Source organism: Gallus gallus, chromosome 15 (genome assembly GCF_016699485.2).
Source record: "Gallus gallus isolate bGalGal1 chromosome 15, bGalGal1.mat.broiler.GRCg7b, whole genome shotgun sequence".
In the NCBI taxonomy this organism is placed as follows: Eukaryota; Metazoa; Chordata; class Aves; order Galliformes; family Phasianidae; genus Gallus; species Gallus gallus.
In genome coordinates this window covers 10,695,810-10,718,397 of record NC_052546.1, presented here as the reverse complement: position 1 = coordinate 10,718,397, position 22,588 = coordinate 10,695,810, and the positions used below count along the sequence as shown (strand labels likewise).

At 55.2% G+C, this 22,588-nt stretch overlaps 2 protein-coding genes across 4 annotated transcripts in view; both read left to right on the top strand.

The window, feature by feature from the left end:
• OSBP2 (oxysterol binding protein 2) overlaps nucleotides 1-15,300 on the top strand; it is a 62,413-nt gene extending 47,113 nt beyond the window's left edge. For all 3 annotated transcript variants that reach the window (XM_415293.8, XM_040648250.2, XM_004934433.5), the window contains 11 exons: nucleotides 4,801-4,987; nucleotides 6,068-6,185; nucleotides 6,361-6,427; nucleotides 6,550-6,714; nucleotides 9,031-9,276; nucleotides 10,922-11,042; nucleotides 11,217-11,320; nucleotides 11,544-11,639; nucleotides 12,012-12,196; nucleotides 12,564-12,784; nucleotides 13,284-15,300. In XM_415293.8, the coding sequence (XP_415293.5) occupies nucleotides 4,801-4,987; nucleotides 6,068-6,185; nucleotides 6,361-6,427; nucleotides 6,550-6,714; nucleotides 9,031-9,276; nucleotides 10,922-11,042; nucleotides 11,217-11,320; nucleotides 11,544-11,639; nucleotides 12,012-12,196; nucleotides 12,564-12,784; nucleotides 13,284-13,426 (1,653 nt within the window). In that variant the 3' untranslated portion in view covers nucleotides 13,427-15,300. The remainder of the gene's footprint in view (nucleotides 1-4,800; nucleotides 4,988-6,067; nucleotides 6,186-6,360; nucleotides 6,428-6,549; nucleotides 6,715-9,030; nucleotides 9,277-10,921; nucleotides 11,043-11,216; nucleotides 11,321-11,543; nucleotides 11,640-12,011; nucleotides 12,197-12,563; nucleotides 12,785-13,283) is intronic.
• A 724-nt stretch (nucleotides 15,301-16,024) lies between these two features.
• LOC101750822 lies at nucleotides 16,025-20,785 on the top strand. Its single transcript, XM_046901411.1, has 9 exons — nucleotides 16,025-16,306; nucleotides 16,616-17,251; nucleotides 17,448-17,581; nucleotides 17,895-17,992; nucleotides 18,079-18,115; nucleotides 18,252-18,338; nucleotides 18,891-19,022; nucleotides 19,103-19,474; nucleotides 19,961-20,785. Exons 1-9 carry the CDS (start codon nucleotides 16,165-16,167, stop codon nucleotides 20,054-20,056), a joined length of 1,734 nt encoding a protein of 577 aa, XP_046757367.1. The 5' UTR covers nucleotides 16,025-16,164; the 3' UTR covers nucleotides 20,057-20,785.
• Nucleotides 20,786-22,588: the final 1,803 nt, after the last annotated feature.

Here is a 22,588-nt window from a genome sequence, read left to right as displayed (position 1 = left end):
GGCTGGATTACATGGCCCCAGCTGCTGGGAGTGGGGCTGGGGTTGCTGTGGGGGCTTCACCCTGGTGAGGGGCACCTGGGTGAAGCTTCTGTGACTGTGGGACAGGCTCCCTGCAGCCAGCCCTCATGGGGGCTGCTTTAACAAGTCCCCACAGCAAGACACAAGGTTTGGGTGCAGCAATAGGGCCGGGTGCTGGCAGGGCCCTGCTGTGTGCCACCCTGTAGGGAGCACCTGGGGAGAGCATTGGGTTCCCCATGCTGTGTACTGGGGTGGATCAGAGCTGCTTCAGCCCACATGTCTCTGCACTGAGGCATTAATGAGCTTCCCTATGCCTGTGCAGTGTTATTGTTGGTGCTGCTCTGAGCTGAGCCCTGCCCTTCACAGCTCCCTTCTCACAGCCCTGTGCTGGGCAGCAGTGGCTCTTGGCGTGCCCGTGCCCTCCTTTCGGGATGCTGCTGAGCAGCTGGGGTCACCCTGAGGGCTCTGCAGGGATTTGCTGGCGTTTCAGCCATCTGTGCAGCTCTGGCTGTTTCCCTCCACTGCTGCTCCATGTGCCCTGGCTGTGGGCGCTGTGCTCGCCATCCTTGCCATCCAGCTGTGTGTGAGCTGATGTGGGATTGAGACCAGCTCCATCCTGTGCTCCTTGCGTTTCCCCTTTTGCTTTCTGTTTCCACTGGGGATGAAGAGAAAAATAAAACCTTCTCCTGGTTCAAATTCCACGTGCATCTTGCTGCTCTCAGTGCACGCTGCTACGTTTTGTGTTGCGCTGTGTGACCGGAGCACTGACGTGGTGTTAATGTGTTCTGAGCTAAAAAGAGGATCAGAAATGGTCCTTCCCTTGGGATGTTTTCTGCTAAGCAGCAGCACAGCTGTGTCCCTTCCTTTTGATGAGTCCAGGAAGGAAAGGAGCACTTATCTACGCAGCACGAGGCGTGTGCAGAGCAGCAGGATGTTCTTCCCTGTGATGAATGAAGAAGCAGCCCTTGCTGCATAATGCACCTTTGAAAAGGAGATGATGGGGCGCATCTGGCTGTTCCCTTCTCCCACGCTGGGTGATGGAGCAGTCTGTTCCTGCAGGACCCTGTGCAGCTTCAAGCAGAGTCCAGTCCCTTGGCATCCATCATCGGGCTGTAGGGTTGGTGCTGGGAGCAGCTCTGCTCAATGGGGCTTCCTGAGAGGTGCAGAGCCCAATGTGATGGTTCACCTCGGTGCATCCATGCTGATTCACTTCATCTGTGTGTTCTGCATGGCTCATCGCTGCCCTCAAGGTGTGTGGCGCCGTCACCTCATCAGGACACAGGTGACATTGGGTCGTGCTGTCAACCACATCAGTAACCCGTGGGATGTTAACGATGTTCTCGTTAGTCTGCAGCAAGCTGTGCAGTCTGGTGTTGCAATGGGAGTGTGAATGCTGCTAGGTCTGTCCGACCCAGGAGGGGTCTCTGTGACACCCTGTGTCTCCCTGTTCCGGGATCTGCAGGAGCCTTGGGGCTGCTGTGCCACAAAACCACCTTGTGCCACCGTGTTCTGGTGGCATTTGCAGCCCCGTTGTGCAGTGCTTGCTTGGAACCTGATGCATAATCTTGGAGAAAAGAGCCCTGCAGCCCTCAGCCACCTGCCTACAGGTGATGGAGGGCTCCCCAGGACCTTGTGCCCATACTGCAGGGCTCGCTGCCATCTGTACTCACTGGTGACGTGCCAGAAGGGCTGGGTGATGGACACTGAACCTCTGGGCTGCTCAGAGGTGACTCAGCAGCCTCTCTGCCTGTCCCCATCTTCCTTCCGTTTCCTTCTTCCCTATTTTCCAGCTGCCTCTCCCAGACCTGAATGCTGTAGCAATACCAAGAGGTGCTCTGCTCCCTGGGCTGTGAGGTTGGGCACTGGGGCCAGGTCCCAGCTCGGTGTGCTCTGTCTTATGTCCCCTCTGATCTGAAGGACCCAAAGCAACCTCCCACTGTGTGGGGCGTGATGTGGATGGCTCTGTTATCTATAGGACGGCTTCACCCTGTGCCCCTGCCTTGCTGGGGAGCCTCTCACTCCCTGACCTCCCCAAGGATGGCCCTGAGGACAGCCATTCTCCCTGCACCGTGTGGATTTACAGCTTGCAATCCAGCTCAGGTTAAATTTAGCTGCCTCCCTATAAGGATTTTATAAGCTGGATTTCGCTGCGTTGCTCCTGCAAAGGCGCTACGGCTGTGGTTGTGTGCACCTTTGGAGTGAAATGAATGGGTGCTGACCCACAACAGGATTGGCCTGAGGGGGAAACAGTGACAGGGCCACCGCTGTGTCCCTGCTCACATCCTCGCACAGTGACAGCTCCACAGAGCTTTGTCACTGCTGGGGATGAGGTGACAGCCGCCGACCGGCGCAGGAAGCTGTAATGCCTGGATAGCAACATGGATGCTGCAGACTGCCCGCCAGCATTGCCACTGCCACTTTGAGGTAGGCTGGGAATGGGACACGTCCCACTTCGGGACTGTACAGCATTGCTCTGGGTTCAGCTTTAGGATGGCTGGAGCGTGGATGGAGTCTTGGGCACTGCTGGTGTGAATGGGGCAGGTCCGTGGGGCAGCGTGGCACTGCTGCAACGGCGTCTTGCCTGCGAGGAAGGACAGGTTGAGCTGCAGCCCCAGCTCTTCTCCCAGCTCTGGGAGATGAACCCTTGGGGCTGAGGCCTGTCTGTGCCACTGTGGTTGCTCAGTGCTGTCTGCAGCGTCACCGTTGGCTGAGGACAGATCCTCCTGGCTCTGGTGCTGCTTCCCGTTGGCTGTGCTTCAGAGAACTTTTCTGCTCACAGATGTGCTCTTCCCCAGAGCCATTTGCAAAGCACACAGCAGCTGTGGCTCCGCAGCAGCACCAGCCTTGCAGAAAGCACCAGGATGGATGCCATCAAGGGATGATGCCATCCCAGAGCAGCAGGGACCTTCATGTCCCCATGCCGAACAGCAGCGTGCCACCACAGTGTGCCCAAGGGCTTGGAGACAGAACCCTGCCGACTGGAAGAGGAAGACGTGGAAGGGGAAGGTGCAGCTCTTTGGGTTTTTGCAGCTTTAACTGCATGAAAGAAGCCGTGCCACATCCTTTGGAGGAAGGCAGCAGCGAGCAGGGCTTTAATGATTGCTTCTGACAGCTGGGGAGGGCTGCAGCCCCAGAGACCATCAGAACACAGAGCTTCGTGTGTGCTTCTTTGTCCTGGGGAGAGATCAGCATGGCAGTGCTGCTGGTTGGTGCTGCACAGAGAGCTGCCCTGGAATGGCGCCGGCACATCCACTTGTCATCAGTGAACGTGGGGACAGCCCAACTGGTGATCAAGGGCCAGGAGGAGCCGAGGTGCTTTTCTTTGGGACACCAACACCATGCATAGGTCCTGGGATTTCTCCTTCAGCCACTTCAGCTCAGGAGGGCCCATCTCCTGTTCCTGTCATTTCCCATTGCCACCTTAAAACCAGTGCTCAGCCACAGCAGGGTGGCTGCATGGTTTCAAAGCACCTGGTGCTGGGACAGCTGGCACTGCCCATGCTGGTGCCAGCCAGCAGCACTGAATGGGTGTTTGGGGTCAGGATGGAGACCTTCAGAGCAGGTAATGAGCTTTGCTGGGCAGGGAAGGTCGCGCTGCTATCTGATTACTTACCCTTCTGCTTTCATCCTCTTATTGCAATGCATCAGCGTAATAGGAGAGGTGAGCCTGCCAGCTCGGCGTGGCTTAGTTTGAATGGGTGCTGGGAGGAAGGCTCATAGAGGAACGAGAGATCTTCTTGGAAAGGCTCCAACCTGCAGCTGGGTGTGAAGGCATGTGGGGCATTAGGGCATGGGGCGCCTGGTGTGGTCTAACAAGGGAATGGGGACCTGCGTGGGGAAATGTAGGAGCTCGGGTTGGTGCAGATCTCTGTGGTCACAGCGGTGCTTCCTAAAGTTGGGAATGGAAAGCATGAAAGCTGCTGCTCTGTGCTGCTTGCCCGCAGCATTGTGCTGTGCTGTTTCTGGTGGTGGTAAGCAAATTCCCCTGGATGAGACTCAAATCCTGCTCCTGGCCAAAGGTTTGACGGAACCTGGTGAGTCAGAGCTTTTCTCAGATAAACCCTTTTAGGATCCATTCACATTACAAAAGCCGAAGCCCTGATGTTGTATGGCTGGGAAATAACTCAGCATTCAGGTGCCATCTCCCTGCTGCTCAGTGCAAGAAGTTTGATGTGTACTGAGTTGCTGAGGTTTCGGGTACGGAAGAGAAGGAGCAGCCCTGCCCCCGTGCTTAACCTGGGGCTGATCGTAGGGGAAGCAGCTGAGCTGAGGAGGCTCAGTGCCCCAACCCGATCTAAAAATAACCTACAAATAGAGCTTGGAAGGTTCAGACAGAGGACATGCAGCTCCTGGCAGCGTCCCTGCGCCGAGCGGACATCCTGTGCTGACATGTCCCACTGCACATCCTGCACTTGGAGATGTCCCAGTGCACACCCTGTGCATGGAAACGTCCCATTGCACGCCCTGTGCACCAGGACGGCACAGTACAGGGATAGACACGGCATCCCATGGGCTCTCGTGCTGAGTGTGTCTGTCCGTGTCCCCCTGTCTGGTGGGTCCCATTCCCTGGAAAAGGGCACATGGTGGGGACAGGAGGGCTCTCTGGGGCTGTCACCTGCTGTCCTGCCTGGCTTCTCCAGGATGGGGGTGTCCACGTCCGTATGAGCTCAGCCGAGGCTCCCCAGCATTGGGGATGTTTTTCCTCACCCCAGGGATTTGGGAACCCTGCAAAGCTGTGGGCTCGCAGTTCTCCCAGCTGATTTCTCCCTTCCTCCCCTGCAGGCTTGCCGTGATTTCCTGGACTTAGCAGAAACTCACAGCCGAAAATGGCAGCGGGCGCTGCAGTATGAGCGGGAGCAGCGGATCCGGCTGGAGGAGACCATCGAGCAGCTAGCCAAGCAGCACAACAGCTTGGAGAGAGCCTGCCGCGGGGCACCGGGCAGCACAGGCAGCGCCGGCACCACCAAGGGTGAGCCCAGGGGATGGGGATGGGAGGAGGCACAGGCAGTGCTCTCTGTGCCCATGCTGCTTGCTTTTAGAGAGTTTATGGTTATCCCAAATGGTCCTGCTGCTCCTTGCTTGGGGACTGGGACCCCTGGGCCATGGCTTGCTTGTGCTGTTTCAAATCCTATCCCTGCTAACAGGGCACGTCTCAGGCTGTGGTGCTTGGAGGAAACCCAGGGTCCCCAAATGCTGCTGACTTCACAGCTGCAGTGTTGCTCATGTCCCAACTGGGACTCATTTGCCGCTTGCAGAAGTTATTTATCGGACAGTAAAATCAAATGGCTTTGGATAGCAGTGCCAAATCTCCTTCCTTGCAGGAGGAACTCGTTACAGCCTGGTGGCCCAAAGCTGCATGTACAGCTGTGTCTTATTTTAAAAGAATGTATGGACTTAAGTGAGAAGTGAGCTGCTGGAGGGCAGTGCCTGGTGTAGGGGCAGGCACAGCAGCAGCCCGAGCCCCTCACAGTGGGCAATCCTTGCTCCTTCAGAGGGACACAGGGACAAGGAGGTGGCTGTACCCTGCCTGCAGGTGACTCAGCAGCATGGGGTGCAGTGGGGATGGAGTTGGAACATACCTCCTGGTGCTGCACACAGCTCTGCAAGGCACACAGATGCTCACGCCGTTCCCATTGCTGAAGCAGTACCACCACCTACAGCTCAGTGATGGGGTGGGACATTGTCCACCTTGTAAGGTTGTGGTTTAATACGAATGGCTGCAGGAGGTGTGGGAATGGATACTTTAGGGGTGGTCAGCTCTTGCCATTCTGGTTGCTGGAATAGAGGCTGCATGGCAGAGCACTGAAGCTGGTGCCTGCAGTGAGGCTGTGCCCAGAGGGCAGTGCCACGTCTCAAAAGTCCCCTCGTGTTTGGTGTCTGTGGTGTGCACATGGCTTAGGCTTCTGGCTTCCTGGCAATGGGAGGGGACAGGGCAGGAGACAGTGGTGGCAGTGAGACTCAGTGGGTTTGAAAGGGGACTGGATTTAGTCTGTAAGCAAGAGGGCAGCTTAGGCAGCAGCTGAGCATCTCAACCCCTTTGTGCCCCCAGGGAGCGTGCAGTCTGCCAAAGGAGAGGCTAGTGATGAAGATGAAGAGACGGAGTATTTTGATGCCATGGAGGATGCACCAGCTTTTATCACTGTAACCGCAGACCCCAAGCACCACAGGTACGAGCTGCAGCCCTAAGGCTTGGTGAAACTCATGGGAAGAGCATGGGAAAGACTGCTTGCTGGGTGTTGTGCTTGGCTTTGGGACAGCACCTGAGTGGTAGTGGCTGTGCTGCACTGCCCCGACTCCTCTGTGCTGTTCCCACCTTCACCAGGTGGCACTTTGTCCCTGCAGGCGTTCGGGCAGTAACCTGAGTGGGGCCAGCGAGGGCCACCCTGAGGACTGGAACCTGGAGGACAGCGTGAGTTGGGCAGAGTGGGTGGGATGTCCAGTGAGATGAAGTGGCTCTGGGACACCACCTGGGTCCCTGGCCGTGCTGGGTGAGTGCTGCTCAGACCCGTGCTCCTCCTCTTGCTTTTGCAGGTATTTGAAAGCTCGAATCAAAGCAGCTATAATGAGTCCTGCAAAGATCTCCTGCCGAAGAAAAGGAGACGGAGCCGCATCCCTGACAAACCCAACTACAGCCTTAACCTCTGGAGCATCATGAAGAACTGCATTGGCAAAGAGCTCTCCAAGATCCCCATGCCTGTAAGTGAGCCCCAGGGTGTTACTGTCATGCTGAAGGTGCTGACCTCAGGGTTTGGTTCAGTGCAAAGCACTCGGGTTACTGCTCCAGGTAGTCCTGCAGGTGCTGCAGCAGCCTCTGAGCAGGACAGAGAGCACATCACCATGTGGCACAACCAGTCTGGGGTCTGGCTGCCATTAATGTGAGTTGTGCAGTGCTCTGAAGAGCCAGCACAGGCAGAAAGCTCGAGCAGCCAGGCAAGAGGATGCTCAGCACAGAGTTGTGCTGCTAATTGCTTTGTGATAAATGGCTCTGATGGTGTGGCTGTTGCATTAGGGGCTGTCTGCATCAGGCTGGCTCTTTCTTTGGGGGCTGATTTCTGCTCCTGTGGTGGCTGTGGAGGGCTACAGAGTGCTTGTGGGGTGCACCCTGGAGCTGGGGGGCATTGCCTGAGCATCTGCAAACCCAGGGGGGAAGAGGGAACCAGAGCACCTGGAATCCCTGCAGATGCAACTGTTTCACCCAGGGCAAGAGGAGGGGACCTTGCTGATTGGAAAAGCAGAGGAGAAATCCCTGTTATTATTAGTCTGAAAATGTGTAACTTTTCATCCTATGTGAGCGCAGGGGTATCCTACTGCTGGTTTGTACCTGGAGTGGGCTGTGCTGGTTGCTACCCACCCAGACCTAACACTGCCAGTAGCTGAGCTCCCTTGAAACTGTAACAGAGCAGTGTCCAGAGCACACCAGGCCTGTGCAGGCTGAGGGGTCACTCGCAGGTTTTGACTGGCCCAGTAAGTGCCATGGGTGCCACTGTAAGCAATTCATTTCCCCAAAAGCTGCCGTGTCCTGGTGAGCACAGGGGAATGGATTTTATTTCTTAGGATGGTACCTGACACACTTGAAGTAAAGGGTGAGTTTGTCCCTTGTGCTGTTGCCAGCTGAGAGCTGCAGCCTAGCACTGTCACTTAGCACTGCTGCACCAGCATCAAGATCAGATAAGGACACGATGGGTACAGAAATCAGCTCAGGATGTGAAATACCAGCAGCTGTGGTGCTGAGAGAGAGGAAAGCTCTACTTTTCCTAACGATCAAACCCACTGGAGCAGTCACAGCCTGGCAGCAATGCATGGCTGCATGTCCCAGGGGACGTGATGCATGGAAACCCTCCCCTTGCACGCACTGCCTTCCTTCATTGGAATGAATGAACAGATCCTCAGCACTGAAATGGAACAACACAGCCGTAGGGATATTGCATTTTTGGGGAGGAGGTAATCTTCATCCCTCTGCTGGAAGGTTTTGCTGTGTGACAGTGCTGGTGTGGGATCCAGCTTCTGCTTTGTTGTTGAGCTGCCTGCATCTCTCCTGAGGTTCTGCCGAGCTGGCACTGCTGTGCTTCTTGGTGGATGCTGTGCTGCCCTTGCTACATAACTGCCTTTCTTGGATGCTGTCAGAATCCTCTTGCTTACAGACTCAATCCCAGAGTGGAACAGTCTGGAGTTTGTTTTCTTTAATATAAAACATGTAACTTGGCTTGTGGAAGTGGTTCTCCCGTCCTTCAGCCATCTGCTCATTCCAAAATAGAATTTTTGTTGTGAACTGGAAGCGAAAAGGGAATTTCAGATGGTTTGGAGGCAAAAGATTTTCCACTCATGCAACAGAAAATGTCTCACTTGTCCTTTTTTTTATGATTCCACTTGTTTCTGGGACACAAGAATTGCTGAAGTCAAGCACTTATTTCTTTCCCAAAGACATTTGCAGCAGTGGTTTGGGCAGTGTACTGCAAACGTCTCTAATTAACAAAGCTACAGTTTAGGGCTGGAAATAAGGTGGGCTGGGGCTTCTCCATGGACAGAGCTGTCCCTCTGCCCACTGCTCTGTGTTGTGTGGCTTTTGTCAGTGCCCCTGAATAGCAGTTCAGGGCTCTGTCAGTCACTGGGCTGCAGCATGGAGGTGATGGAGGTGCTCAGGGATGCTCGGTGATGTGGGATGTTCCCAGCAGGGAGCCGGGCTCACTGCTCAGGGTCATTCAGGGGACTGGGGCATGTATGACCTGCCACAGTGCGGGGTTAGCTCATGGGCTGCCAGCTCCCAGCCTGGCTGTTCCCAGCTCAGGCCAGCTGGGCACTCCAGAGCCCTCAGGCACTTGTGCTACGGTTCAGGGAGCACATTATAGTGTGAGCCTTTTGTTTTATTTAACATTTACTTGATGCTGCAGAGGCAGTGCTTGTGCAGAGCTCCCTGCCACATCCAGCCCTGTGCCACAGCGCATCGGGACATGGTGCTGCAGTGCCCAGCTGGCATCCATCCCACCTTGCTGACCACAGCTCTTCTCCCTGCAGGTGAACTTCAATGAGCCGCTCTCCATGCTGCAGCGGCTGACGGAGGACCTGGAGTACCACGAGCTGCTGGACAAAGCAGTCAAGTGTGAGAGCTCCACAGAGCAGATGTGTTTCGTGGCAGCCTTTTCGGTGTCTTCCTACTCGACGACGGTGCACCGCACAGCGAAGCCGTTCAACCCGCTGCTGGGGGAAACCTATGAGCTCGACAGGCTGGAGGAGCTGGGCTTCCGTTCCCTGTGTGAGCAGGTGAGCCGTGCAGAAGGGCTCCCCGTGCCTGTCCTGCTGTTTATGTCCGGCCAAAGGAGCCCTTTCTTGCAGGAGATGCAGCATCTCCCCATTTCAGGCTGGATGGAACCTTAAGATCTCGTTCCTTCCTTGTTATACTACAGAGTTTTAATTTCCAAGCTTGGTGGCAACCTGAGAACCTCCAGCATCCCCGTGTGCTAATCACAGAGTACATCTGACACTCATCTATCAACCAGCAGGTCTTAATTAAAAACCTGGGGAGCTTAATGGGTTGAGACCTTGGAAGGAAATTGGCTCTTTAAAGCATAGCATACTCAGCTGGTGCTTCCCGTCCTTCTGGGGATGGACAGAGCTGTTTATCACTGCTGAAGGCAGGACATTGTTTTGAGGGGGCTCTGGGCTCCCCAGGAGGTGGCTGTGCTGTCCCAGGGACAGTGTGACCATCGTGTTTCCCAGCACTCAGGAACAAACCCACAGGCCTCTGTCACTGCAGGGACCAGTGAGGGTTCAAACCTGCAGTGCCATTTGGCACTGAGACCTATGGGCTGAGGGCTGCGTGTTAGCTGTTCTGTGGGGCTTGCACACTGTGTCCTCCGGGTGCCCAGTCCCATTTGGTAGTGCTCTGGAGATGCTGCACCTTGTTCAGAGGGAGGCAGGAAACTTTTTGACCAGGGGAGGCAGCCTAGATAGTTCCTCAGAAGGGCACGATGTGTGGAAAGGGTTTTGCTGCTAGTCCAGATGTGGAGCAGGCTCTAGGTCGCATTGTGCCCCTCTGTGCCAATGCGAGCTATGAAGTGAGAGACAAAAGTAAAGGTGCTTTGGTAGATTACCTCCATTTGTATCCCTGCTGGCCCTATTGTAGGTATTTCTGACCCTTCTAAGTGCCTGTTCCAGCTGCCTTGGGTGTATGAGTACATGAGTTTTGGGTGCTGATGAATGGTAGCAGCTGGAGAAGTTCATCCAAAATTCAGTTTACCATAACTCGGAGCAAAACAACTCTGTTGCAGCTCTCTGGAGCATTTGATCCGTGAGCAGAGCCTCTAAGTCTGCCTAAATCCTGGCCCCATCTCAAAGGGCAGATTGCAGGCAGGCTTGCAGCAGCCCAGTGTTGGTGGTGCAGTCAGTGCGTGCTGCCCTGGGTTGTGCTGGCACTGTGGGATGGATAGATGGACAGACAGACGGATGCTGTTCCCGTGGCTCTGAACATCCCTTGGCCCACTGACATGCTGAGTGTGGCATTGGTAATCCAGTGCCTGAAATCCAGTTATCCAAATAGGATTTTCTCCTGCCGGTGACAGTGGGATTTAATGGAGAGGTTTTGGCTCTGCTCACGGTTGTAATCCGGTTGCTCAGGGCACTCAGGCTGTAATTACCCTGGTGCAAAGTATCTCTGAACACAGCGGCTTACATATTCCTTCCAAGGGTACTTGAGTGGTGTCCCTGGAGCCACCAGGCGGGCTGTGCTGCAGCCACATCTGCTTTTTCTGTCCGTGTCCATGGGAAGGCACTGCAGTGCTGGACAAGATGCAGGCTCAGCCTCTGAGCATCCCTGGGACCAAAGCTGTCACCTCTCTTTGGGTCCTGTGGTGATGACTGAGCACTGGATGGGGCCAGCATCTGATGGGCTGTCCTTTCTCCCTCCCAGGTGAGCCACCACCCCCCAGCAGCCGCCCACCACGTCTTCTCCAAGCGAGGCTGGACGCTGTGGCAGGAGATCACCATCGCCAGCAAGTTCAGGGGCAAATACCTCTCCATCATGCCTCTGGGTAGGTAACCTGGTCAAGGGGATGAGGGCTCGCTTGTGCCACACCCTATGACACCAGGAGCCAAGCAGCACGTTCCCCATGGGCTTTCAAAATGAAAGCTTTTAGAGGACAGAAGGCAGACTTGGTGCTTGGGCATATGTCCAGTTCCCACCCTGAGCCCAGGGCTCTCCACAGGTGCCATCCACCTCGAGTTTCACTCCAGTGGGAATCACTATGTCTGGAGGAAAGTCACCTCCACCGTTCACAACATCATCGTGGGCAAGCTTTGGATCGACCAGGTCAGTGCCTATGGGCTCCTGGGGGAGCAGGGCGGTGTGGGGCCACGTCTGGCATGGGGTGTTTTACTTGGGCCCATCATACCATGGGGCTGGAGGGGCTGGAGTGGGGAGCAGATGTAGTTCTGCACTGAGGTTGGTGTGCAGCTGCACAAATGACGACTAACGGCTCATTTGTTTCCTTGCAAAGTCTCTCACTTGCTGTGGTTCTGTGTCTTTTATCTAGTCTGGTGAAATAGAGATTGTTAACCATAAGTCAAAAGATAAATGCCAGCTGAAATTTACCCCCTACAGCTACTTCTCCAGGGATGTCCCCCGAAAGGTATGTAGCCAAAAATCTCCCTGCTTCTTCTTCTGGCCTGGCTCTGCCCTCCCAGCTGGGCTCATGGGGTCCTGGCACTGGGGTGGGACGCAGCCAGCATGGGGCTGCGGAGCTGCACCAGCACCTCAGTGTGCCACGGGTCTCTGCTGGGGGGGGCTGGGGACAGAGCTGACAGCTGGGACCTGTATATGGCACTGGGAAGGATGAGGGTGAGAGCAGAGGGGCTGTGTCAGGATGGGATCTTTCTGGGTTCTGTCCTTAGGTTTGAGGACACAGGGCACTGCTTGAGTCACTGTATTTCACTCCTGGAGGGCTCTGGGTGCTTTCAGAAGCCACCGGAGCCATCTCCTGCACTGCTGTCTCTCCTGCCAGGTGACAGGGGTGGTGAGTGATGCTGATGGCAAAGCCCATTATGTCATGTCAGGCACGTGGGACGAGAAGATGGAGTGCTCCAAGATCGTGCAGAGCAGCCATGGCAGTGCCGGCTCAGAGGGCAAACAGAAAACTGTCTACCAGACACTGTCCCCAAAGGTCTTGTGGAAGAAGTACCCCCTCCCGTGAGTCCCGTCCTGTGGTGTTGCTTGCTGTGTGTCTGTCATGCTCCTTGGGTTGGGGTTTTGCTTTCCTGGCTGCTGGCTGTGGCAGGGAGTGTTGTCCTCATGCTGGCTTTGCTTTTAGCTTCTCCATACCAAACCAATGAATTTGTGCTTCTCCCCAAGCCCCTGCAGGCATCACTTGCATCTCCTCTTAGCCTCCTGAAGGCACCATTTCCACTTACAGGGTGGGAGGCAGAGCTTCTTAAGGGCGGTTTTGGAGATCAGAATAATATAGCAGCTTTAGAGTGAGACACAAGCACATGGAGGGATGGAAGCCCTGTTTGGGGCAGGCACCTCTGTGGTCCTCATCGGGTCTGTCTGTCTGCAGGGAGAACGCCGAGAACATGTACTTCTTCTCCAGCCTGGCCCTCACCCTGAATGAGCCCGAGGAGCGCGTGGCCCCCACGGACAGCCGGCTGCGCCCCGACCAGAGGCTGATGGAGAGCGGCCGCTGGGATGAGGCCAATGTGGAGAAGCAGCGGCTGGAGGAGAAGCAGAGGGCTGTGCGCCGCAGGAGGGAGGCTGAGGCTGTGGAGGCCCTGGAGGAAGGTGGGATGATGTGGGGTGGGGAATGGGGCGCTGCAGGGAAACCCTGTAGGGCTGGGGAGGGAGGACGGACTCCTCGTCGTGGAATCATTGAGTCCGAGAATCATGGAATGATTGAGGTTGGAATAGGCTTCCAAGGTGAAGTCCAACCACCAACCCATCCCCACCATGCCCATTCGTAGAATCGTACAGCCATTCCTGTTGGAAAGGACCTCTAAGGTCACCATGTCCAACTGCCAGCCCATCATTGTCGTGCCCACTAGGCGATGTCCCTAAGTGCCACATCGTTGTGAGGGATGAGGTGGAGATGGGCCGATGGTTGGGCTAGATGACCTCAGTGGGCTCTTCCAACCTTAATGATTCCACGATTCCATCTCCACATTTCTCACACACCTCAGGGACAGCGACTCCACCGCCTCCCCGGGCAGCCCATTCCAACAGCTGAGCACTTTTTCCAAGTACCTGACCTCATCTCCATCCCTTGCTTCTTCTCCCCATGCAGGCAAGGACTACGAGGGCTACATCCCGCTGTGGTTCGAACGGAAGGTGGATCCCATCACGGGGGAGCTGATCTGCGCCTACAAAGGCGGCTACTGGGAGGCCAAGGACAAGCAGGACTGGAGCTCGTGCCCCGATATCTTCTGAGCTGCCGTGTTTGCTCTGGTGTGGCCAGCCTGCAGCAGGACAGACAGATGGAGGGACAGGAGGACACACGGCAGCGTCCTGCCAGTGGTTGACAGTGCAAATAAACACACACAGCGTCAATACAGGCAGAAATTCGACAGAGAGAATCTAAACAGGGATTCCAAACCTATTTTTTTATGCACTAATAAATAGCATCTTCTTTCTTTTTTTTTTTAAACAGTGGCTTTTTCAGCTACTAATGAGGAAAGAGGACACGTGGCTCTGGTTCGTTTTTAGCCTCGGGTATTTATTGCTGTCAGGAGCTGCTGCCTATATCTTTCAGCGCCTCGGCTGTAGTGGCTGAGACAACAACTTCCAAAGATGCTCTCGTGGTGGGGATGCCGTGCGTTTGTGTGAGCTCTTTCTTTTGGCATCTTTCCCCCCCCCCCCCCCACTTGTTAAAAAGAAATGCTGTTCCTGGTTCAGATTCCTTCAAAAACAAACAAAACCAGCTGTGAATCTCTGCCCAGAAAACAGCAGGGGCTGTGGCTGTTGCTGGAGGCTGCAGGTGGTTCCTACAGCTGCCCCCGTCGAACCCATCAGGACGTTTCAGCTGGTGACCTGCTTTGTTTCCATGACTGTGGTGCTGCTGGTACAGAGAGGGAGGATCCAGGAGGTGAGGTCCCACCACGACAGAGGGAACCAGAAACCTGCACACCTGTGTTTTGTTTTCCTCTGGGTCTTTATCACACCGTGCTGAGTGCTCCCTCCCGTGGGCCACCTGTAGCTGGACTGCCACGTCCCCATCGGAAGATAATTAGCAATAATGAACTTTGAGGCAATGGGAACTGCGAAACCCATGGAACTCTTATGCAATCAGGTTCCTCCACCATCAGTCTCCTCCTGGTTGGCTTCTCTTCCAGCACCTGCTGCCTGCAGCAAACCTGTGTGTACAGTATACATAGACCTCGTATGGCATAACAGTAGTGAGTGGCTATTGGAGTGGCAACACCCACTGATCTCAACGTACCCCTAAATCTTATTTATTTGCTTCTAATTTATATATATATATATATATATATAAATATATAAAATTATTTTGCTTAAATTTCTATGGTACACAATAGATGAAAAAAATGATGAAGACAGATGTATCTGTCTGAGTTTTTGTAGCACGAGGATGAGTGCTTCCCTGGGCCCATCCCCAGGCAGTGTGCGTAGGGGTGATGGTGATTCATTCCCAAAGCAGAGAAGCGACGTTCTGCTCTGAAGCTCTGAAAGCTGCTGTGTTAGCTGGTTGGATGCAGCTGGCTCCAGCTGTGCCACATCCAGCCCCAAGGCACACAGATCTGCGTTGGAGATGCTCCCACCTGAATAATGCCTTATTTTCCTCTTTCTTTTCTTGTCAATGCAAGAGAGCTGGGAAAGGTGAGCAGCCCCTGCACCCCAGAATGTCCCAGAGCTGGAGCCTGGTGTCCCCAGGACGCGGGGTGACATTGCTCAGGGACTGTTGGCACCATGTCCTACAGCTGGGACACAGCAAGCTCCTGTCCTCCGTTCCCTCCCCGCTGTGTCTCTCCCAGGATCACCATCACAGACTGCACAGCTTAGCAGAGCCTGGGGAGTGTAAGGAGTGCCCCAACAACACAAATCCCCCCCCCTTCCTTTTTTAGGCTAATTTTAAAACTTGTGGTATCTTCCAGAGATCACCAAGCAGCAACACTTCATCTGAGCACCACCTCCTGGTCTTTCTATTTCCCCCATACCCCCCACCAAAGGATTTTAATGTCATTCTACTGTAAATGCTGTTGAATGTATTTCTTTTCGAGCAATATATTGTGAGTGACCCCTCTTCTCCTACACGGTAATAAAACTTGGATTCAGGAGTTTTAAAAGGCGCAGTGCTGAGGTTCTCACTTGCTCCTCAAATCTGCAGGTTGGGGGTCCTGGGGGGAGACCCCGGGGTGGCCGAGCTCTGGGCGTGAGGTGACCCTGTTGTCCAAGGAGTGTTGGTTTGTCCATTGGGAGACCATGGAGACCCAGAGAAGGGTTGTCCAGGGAAGGTTCACTGGGAGGTGGTCCAATGGAGGTGGCCCAAAGAAGGAGATGGCCAAAGGACGGTGGCCCAGGGGAGGAGACTGAAGGATGGTGACCGTGGGGAGGTTGTCCAGGGCAGGAGGTGGCCTGGGGGATGAGGTCCAGGTAAGCAGGGACAGGAGAAGTGGCCGTAGGAAAGATGCTCTCCATGGAAGAGGTTCTCCAGGGGAGGTGGCCCAGTGGGGACAGAGGACCAAGGAGGGGGTCGTCCTGGGAGGGCCAGGGCAGGAGAGGGTCGGGGGAGGGGGTCATAGAGTCATAGAATGGCTTAAACTGGGAGGGGCGTTAAAGATCATCGAGCTCCAGCCTCAGTGGTTGGAGAGATGGTACTGCAGAGTCCCAGGGAGAGAATGGTCCCCCAGGGGGAGGAAGTCAAGGCTGGGAGGGATGGGAGAGGTGTTCTGGTGGAGGAGAAACAGGAGCGGAGCCTCAGGGGGCATTTCCTGGGGAGGAGGCCCAGGGGAGGTGGAGGAGGCCCTTGGGCAGGCTGGGACTGGCCAGGACACCACAGGGTTGCTAGGTGACAGACAACAGCGTGCCGAGCAGCTCCGGGGTGCACTGTGCCTCCTCCCAGGGAGGTTCCTCTCCGTGCCCCCCGGCCATCACAGCGCAGGCAGCTGAGCCCGGCTGCATCCCGCTTGGGACGTTCACTCTGAAGCGTAATGAGGACCTTGAGCCTTCTGGAGCAGAGCCCTGCAACCCGGGGCACCCCATCCCTGTCCCCCCCCCAGCAGCGCAGTGCTGGGACATATGGCAGAGCCTGCAGTGCCTCTCCTGACACTGTCGATGTCCGTGGGACAGCCGGTGAGTGGGGATGGGGCTCTTTGCTTGGTCTGTGCACGCAGCATCCTGCAGCTGTCCCCATTAAATTAAAGGACAGTGCAACACAGAGAGCAAAACGGTGAGCGGTAGAGGGCAGAGCTTTTGTAGGGGATGCAAAGAGCTCTCTGTGGCCTGGTGGCTCAGGTCAGGTGGTCGTTCCTTGTTGCAGCAGTGGAGCACGCAGCATCCTGCCCCTGTGCCTTCACCACCATGCTGTGCTGCTGTGCTGTGGGATAAACTCCTCTACCCAAAGCCCACGCGGTGACTCCTGTTCTATTTGCACTTTGGCAGTGACTCCCGCTGAGGGCAGAGCTCCGGCTGCAGATCCCAGCTTGGGAGGCTCCAGATTTGCTGCTCCCCACGCAAGGATGGTGGAACGCGGAGCGTGGAGCTGCTGGGGGCCACAGTGGGGCAGCAGGAGCAGCTCCAGCTCTGTGTGCACCGAGGATGTGGCTGCCAGGTGTTGGGAGGGCACAGTGGGGACCTCCGAGGAGGAGGAGGAGGAGGATGGCAGCGGGCAGGATGGGGCCCCGCTCCCGTGGCAGTGCCCCTGGCAGGACATGTCCCCAGGGCTGATGAGGAGGGGGAGTCTGGAGTCGCTGGGAGCCAGGATATCCAGGCTGAGCCAGAGTGGGGCTGTGACCCCCTGCCCGGCCCCCTCCGGGCACCCAGCGCAGGGCAGGGGGGATGCATCCCACTGGGGCTCAAGCTCCAGGGCAAAGCCCTCAGTCACCACTGTGCATGGTGAGGATGGGGACGCTGGACATCTCCGGAGACCCTCAGGCAGCTCAGCCAGCAGGAGCAGGGCCAGGGCCATGGGACACTGCAGATGGCAGGAGCCACCAGCACGCCGGGGGTGGCATGGAGGGGACGTCACCCTCACTGCAGAGAAGGAAGGAGATGGCGACGGGCGGAGGAGAGCTCTCTGTGAGTGTGCTGCTGGTTTCGGGATGCTGGGGCTGAAGCAGGGGACCAGGAGGGGTCGCAGGGGCTTGGTGGGGCCAGGGACCCTCCTGGGGCTCGGTGATGGAGGGGCCATGTGGCAGAGAGGGTGGGCAGCCCAGGGCCAATCCCACTTGTTGGTGGGTTTGTGGTGTCCCCAACCCCCTCCGTGTTCCTGCAGGCACCAAAGCAGCAGTGGGACCCACCAGGAGATGCAGCCCCCGGGCAGAGGGGCGGCACGAGGTGTCCTGCCCAGGGCATGCAGCCAAGCCCCGGTGGCAGCGCTGGAAGCAGAAGGCCGTCCTGTCCCATAGGGTACGTGTGGATGGGCACGGTGGGGCGGCTGTCCCCATGTGGAGGGTCCCTGGGTCCCACATGGGACCTTCTCCAGACCCTACAATGGCCATGGAAAGGCTGTCAGCATGGGGACATTTATCAAAGAAATGAATTGCGAATGAAATCCTGAAGAAAAACCCTCCAGCGTAGGGGCGACTGTTCAAAACCAGTCTGTAAAAGTCATTGCCTTCATCAAGTTAATTAGCTGCAGAAGTGCCGGCTGAACGCGGCAACGCTGCCCAAGGGTTGATGGATTGGTGCCATCCACCCGTGTCCATCCTGCTCCCTCCAGCTGGCAGCGCTGCGCCAGGCCCTGAGGAGCAGCCAGGAGGGGATGCAGGAGCCAGGAGCTGGAGCTCAGGGCATGCAGAGCGATGGGGATGGGGCCAGGTGTGTGCTGTGACCCCGCTCTGGGGTCCTATGGGCAATGGGGGAGTTCTGGGGTGTCCCACTGGGTGATGCTCTCCTCTCTGCAGGGCACGTGCGTGGGATTGTGTGGATGTGGAGGAGGTGGTGAGCACTCTGAGATGGGCAAAGGGGGGTGGCAGAGGGACAGGTTGGGGGGCAGCAGGGCAGGGGCTGGGCTGGCCATGCCATAAGAAGGGAGGAAGGAGTGGGAGGGAGGCAGAAGGGGGGGTCCCTGTCTCAGCAGGTGCAGAAGGGCTGCGCTGAACGCCCAGGGAAGGTGAGGAGGAAAACGTTGGATCTCAGAGAAGAGAAGAGGGAGCTGCAGGAGGTTGGTCCCACTGGGGATGCTGTGCGTGTGGGCTGTGTGGGAGGGATGTGTCCCTTGGCAATGCAGGGCTCTCACCCAACCACTGAGTGTCCCGTTTTGTGATATATATGAACTCGTAAAGCCAAAGCGAGATGATCTGTGGGAGGGTTTTAATGGTAGAATCAGAATCACAGCATGGTTGGGTTGGAAGGGTCCTTACAGCCCCCTGAACCCCAATCTCTGCCCTGGGCTGGTTGCCCACCACCAGATCAGGCTACCCAGGGCCACATGCAGCCTGACCTTGGGCACCTGCAGAAATGGGGCACCCACAGCTCTCTGAGCAGTGAGCATCAGGGAGCTGAAATATGTAGTGTTTGTGGGGAAAAGGAGTGCTCTGGTTGTGCGTGGGCCTGGCTGGGGGTCTATGGTTCTCTACAGAGCCCCAAGAGGGAGGCCAGTGCCCCAGGTGCAGTGGGGTGCTGGGTAGTGACGCAGACTGCACTCGAGTCATGGAGAACAGCCTCAGGACAAGCCTTGCTGGGCCTGGCCTGGGATGGGACACCTTTCCTGCAGAGGCTCTGTGGGTTGGAGCTCCGGATGCGCTCCATGCTGCGGCAGAGGCAGGAGGCCCTGGGGCAGCTGCGGGCAGTGCTGCAGAAGGAGAGGATGGCCACACTCAGGCGGCTGCAGGAGAGCCTGGAGAAGGTCAGGGGTGGGGTTGGGGCGTGGGGTGTTGGTGGCTTGGTGCCTGAGATCCCATGGGTGACCCTGTGTGTGGACTGCAGGTGAATGGGACCATCTGTGTCTGTCAGAACTGTCACCCAGAGGAGCTGGCAGCCCCAGGAGCCCTGAAGGAGCCACTGACCCCAGAGAGAGCCCTGCGGGAGGCAGCGACGTGTGTGTGGGATCCAGCCCGGCCACCATCTCCTTCCCCTTCTACACCTGGGTTGAGCCATGCTACAGGTGCACAGAGAAGGGGTGAGCACCTGTGCCACCGCTCAGCCTCTTCCCTGCCCCCAAGCACTGTGCCCCGCCTCCAGCAGCAACACCACACGGCGCTGGGGGTCCTGCACCACGTCCAGCGCTGCCTGCGGGAGCTGCAAGTAGAGGACCTCGGTGTGCTGGGAGCAGAGCTGGGCACCACAGCAAATGAGGAGGTATGGGGACGGCCCAAGACAAGGGACTTGCCCACTGCCACTGCCTCACCCACTGGATAAATCCAGAGTATGAGGTGCTCCGCCACTGAGTGCTCCAAGGGATGCTCAGCCTGGTGGGAGCAGTCCCACAGCAGGGCTCAGGGCCCTGTGGTTTTCTTTCTAACCTAGGGAACTCAGGTAGATCCTATCACCACCATATGGGGTTGGGGACATTGGGCTTATCTGTGGAGGGCTGAAGGTGGGAGGGGACCTGCTGGTGGGAAGGGATCTGCTATGGGAAGGCCATAGGGTTCCTCAGGAGTCCTCACCTGCATTTTCTCAGATGAAGAATGGGGTTCTTATGCGCCTCTCTCACTCTGCAGCATCTCCTCAGCCTCCCATCTCCCACCCAGGGATACAGCCATGGGACAAACCTCAAAGGCAAACTGGATGTGGTGCTTCCCTTTCTGTTCCAGCACGTTTTCATGGGTTGTGGCTTTCTCCTAGAGGTTCCTGATGCCACCTCTTGACATTCCTCCAAGCCCCAACAGGAACAAGCTCGCTGCTGCGACCAGGACTCGAGATGAAGCATGGAGGTGGTGATGCATCCCTCTACCTCCCTATGCATACCCAGGTCGACCAGTTGTGAAGCTGCTGAACGGGTCCCACGGAATTTCCCATGTAGAAGCTTCTCTTAGGTCCTGGCTGGGCTCCTTCCAAGGGCTGGGGACCGCGGGACAGCATTTTGGGTGCGATGGGTGAGGTCACGTGCCTCCACCAGGCTGCTGTCCAAGGTCCTGCCGGGAGAACCTGGATTCCCAACCAGCATCTTTGCTCCTCACACTCATTTAGGAGCTTGGAATGGAGAGGTCCATGCTGCAGGGGTGGTCGCTCAGTGGGGTGGGAATGAAGGTTTTGGGTTGGGGTGAGATATGGAGAAGTAGATGGGGAGTAAGGGCTGGGGGAAATCTCGTGCCTTCCCAGGTCTGGTTGGCTGGGCCACGCACATCAGGAGTGCTTTGGGATGGCTGTGGGCAGAAACACTTCAGGAAAAAAAGAAGTTTAAAAATGAGGAATTGTTCTACTTAGGAGCTCTCAAATAATTTTAAAGAGGAGAAACCTATTTCTCAGTCTTCACACATCTCAATGGAGAAAATGCTGTTTTTAATTTGCAGGAGAATGCCCAAGGAGAGTTTCTCTGCATGCGAGGGGGGAAATGAGAATTTCATGCAGTACTGATTGCTGCACTTCCTTGCTGGAGGAGGCAGGGAGTGAAAATGGAAATCTTTGTCTGCTTTCTTCCCAATCAAAATAAAAATGTTCCTCATTATATTTTTCTGGACTGGGGAGATTTCTGAATTTACTTCTGATGCACAGCTCTGTTTGTAAGCTCCCTTTAGGTAGTGGAAGGCCACAGTGAGGTCTTCCCAGGTCCTTCTCTTCACCAGGATACCCAAAAATGTGATTTTTCTGCCTTACCTCATGCTTGCAACCTTTGGGATGCTGATGCAACCTTGAAATCACCCAGTGTAATGCAAGTCCCTATGGAAGGCAATGCAAGATCCTTGAAACAGGTGTTGTTTAACATACCTAAAACTGGATGAAATACCAATACTCTGTGCCAGAAATTATGAACTAGGATATAAATTTAAAAGAAAAAAATGACATTTTTGTAATTAATATGGGAAATTCTGTTGGAGCAACACGTAATTATAGAAACAACCCTCTGGTACAAGCCACTGTTCAAACATTGATGGATGAGAGCTGCTCATTTCCCCAAGGAAAATGAGAATTTCAGTCTAGGATGGCAAAGCTATTTGTGCTGTGATAATGGTGACTGTGATTATATGGCAAAGGTGCCTGGGACTGAACTGGTAACTATAAAGGACTGAGGGTGTTTTTGGGAGACTCTTATATCAAGAAAACAGGGAAATAGTTACCTCCATGTGGTATAATTATAACTAGAAAAATAGTAAAATGGAATAGAGTGGAATGAAACTGGACAGAACGGAATGGAATGGAACAGAATAAAGGAGAAAGAAGGGAAGGGAAGGGAAAGGAAGGGAAGGGAAGGGAAGGGAGAAGAGAAGAGAAGAGAAGAGAAGAGAAGAGAAGAGAAGAGAAGAGAAGAGAAGAGAAGAGAAGAGAAGAGAAGAGAAGAGAAGAGAAGAGAAGAGAAGAGAAGAGAAGAGAAGAGAAGAGAAGAGAAGAGAAGAGAAGAGAAGAGAAGAGGAAAATAATCCAGTACACAAGCTGGGTAAAATGAATTGAAGTCCGATCGATCCTCAAAAATAGCTGTTTTTCTACTATAGACAGAGCTGCCTACCCACGACAGTACTGCTTAGCTGGAAGATTACTTGCCTTCTGCTTGAGTGATTGTGTATGTTTTTATGGAGAGCACTCACCCATTAGAGATATTTACTTATGGAAAGCGTCTCCTAATGCCTGGGGATTGCAGACACTTGTGCTTCCTTGGTGATATATTTGCTTTGTGCTGATTAAGTTCCCCCTCTAAGGAACGCAGGGTAATCGGTGGCCTCCTCATCTCATGAGAACCATTTTCGTCTTTCCTGACGCGAGCAGAGAAGGGAGGAAGGCTTGTGTCAGGTTAATCATGTCCCAGCAAGGCAAGAGACGTCTGGATAATTGGTGGCATTTGCCACAGGAGAGGTGTCATCTCCTTCCTTCCTTCCGCAGGAATGGCTGGTGAGGGTAATTAGCGAGAATTATTGCATGGATGTTGGAAATTGTTCACCATTTAGCGCCTACGTCTCCCGCATGCTGTTAGCCAGGGCTTCTCCCAAACATCTGCTGAGCAGGGAACGGGCGTAGGGCTGCTTGATTCGATGTATTGCTTATATTGCCCCCCTTCACTGTAGCTCTCCTGCTTTTTAAGCCATGCTGGTTAAGCAGGGCCATTTGGGGCTGTTGTAAAGGCTCCCATCATTTGTATGAATTACAGGTACGGGCTAATTGAAGGTGTGTTTACTTCATGCTGACACAGGCTGGTGCTCACACTGCTTTCGGGGGTGGCAGTTAATTTCAGTCCCATCTGATGGCAGCAGAAGTGCCAGATAAGCAGACAACTTCTGCTGATGATGAGAAATACCTCCAGCCCCTAGTCAGTGTTGACTA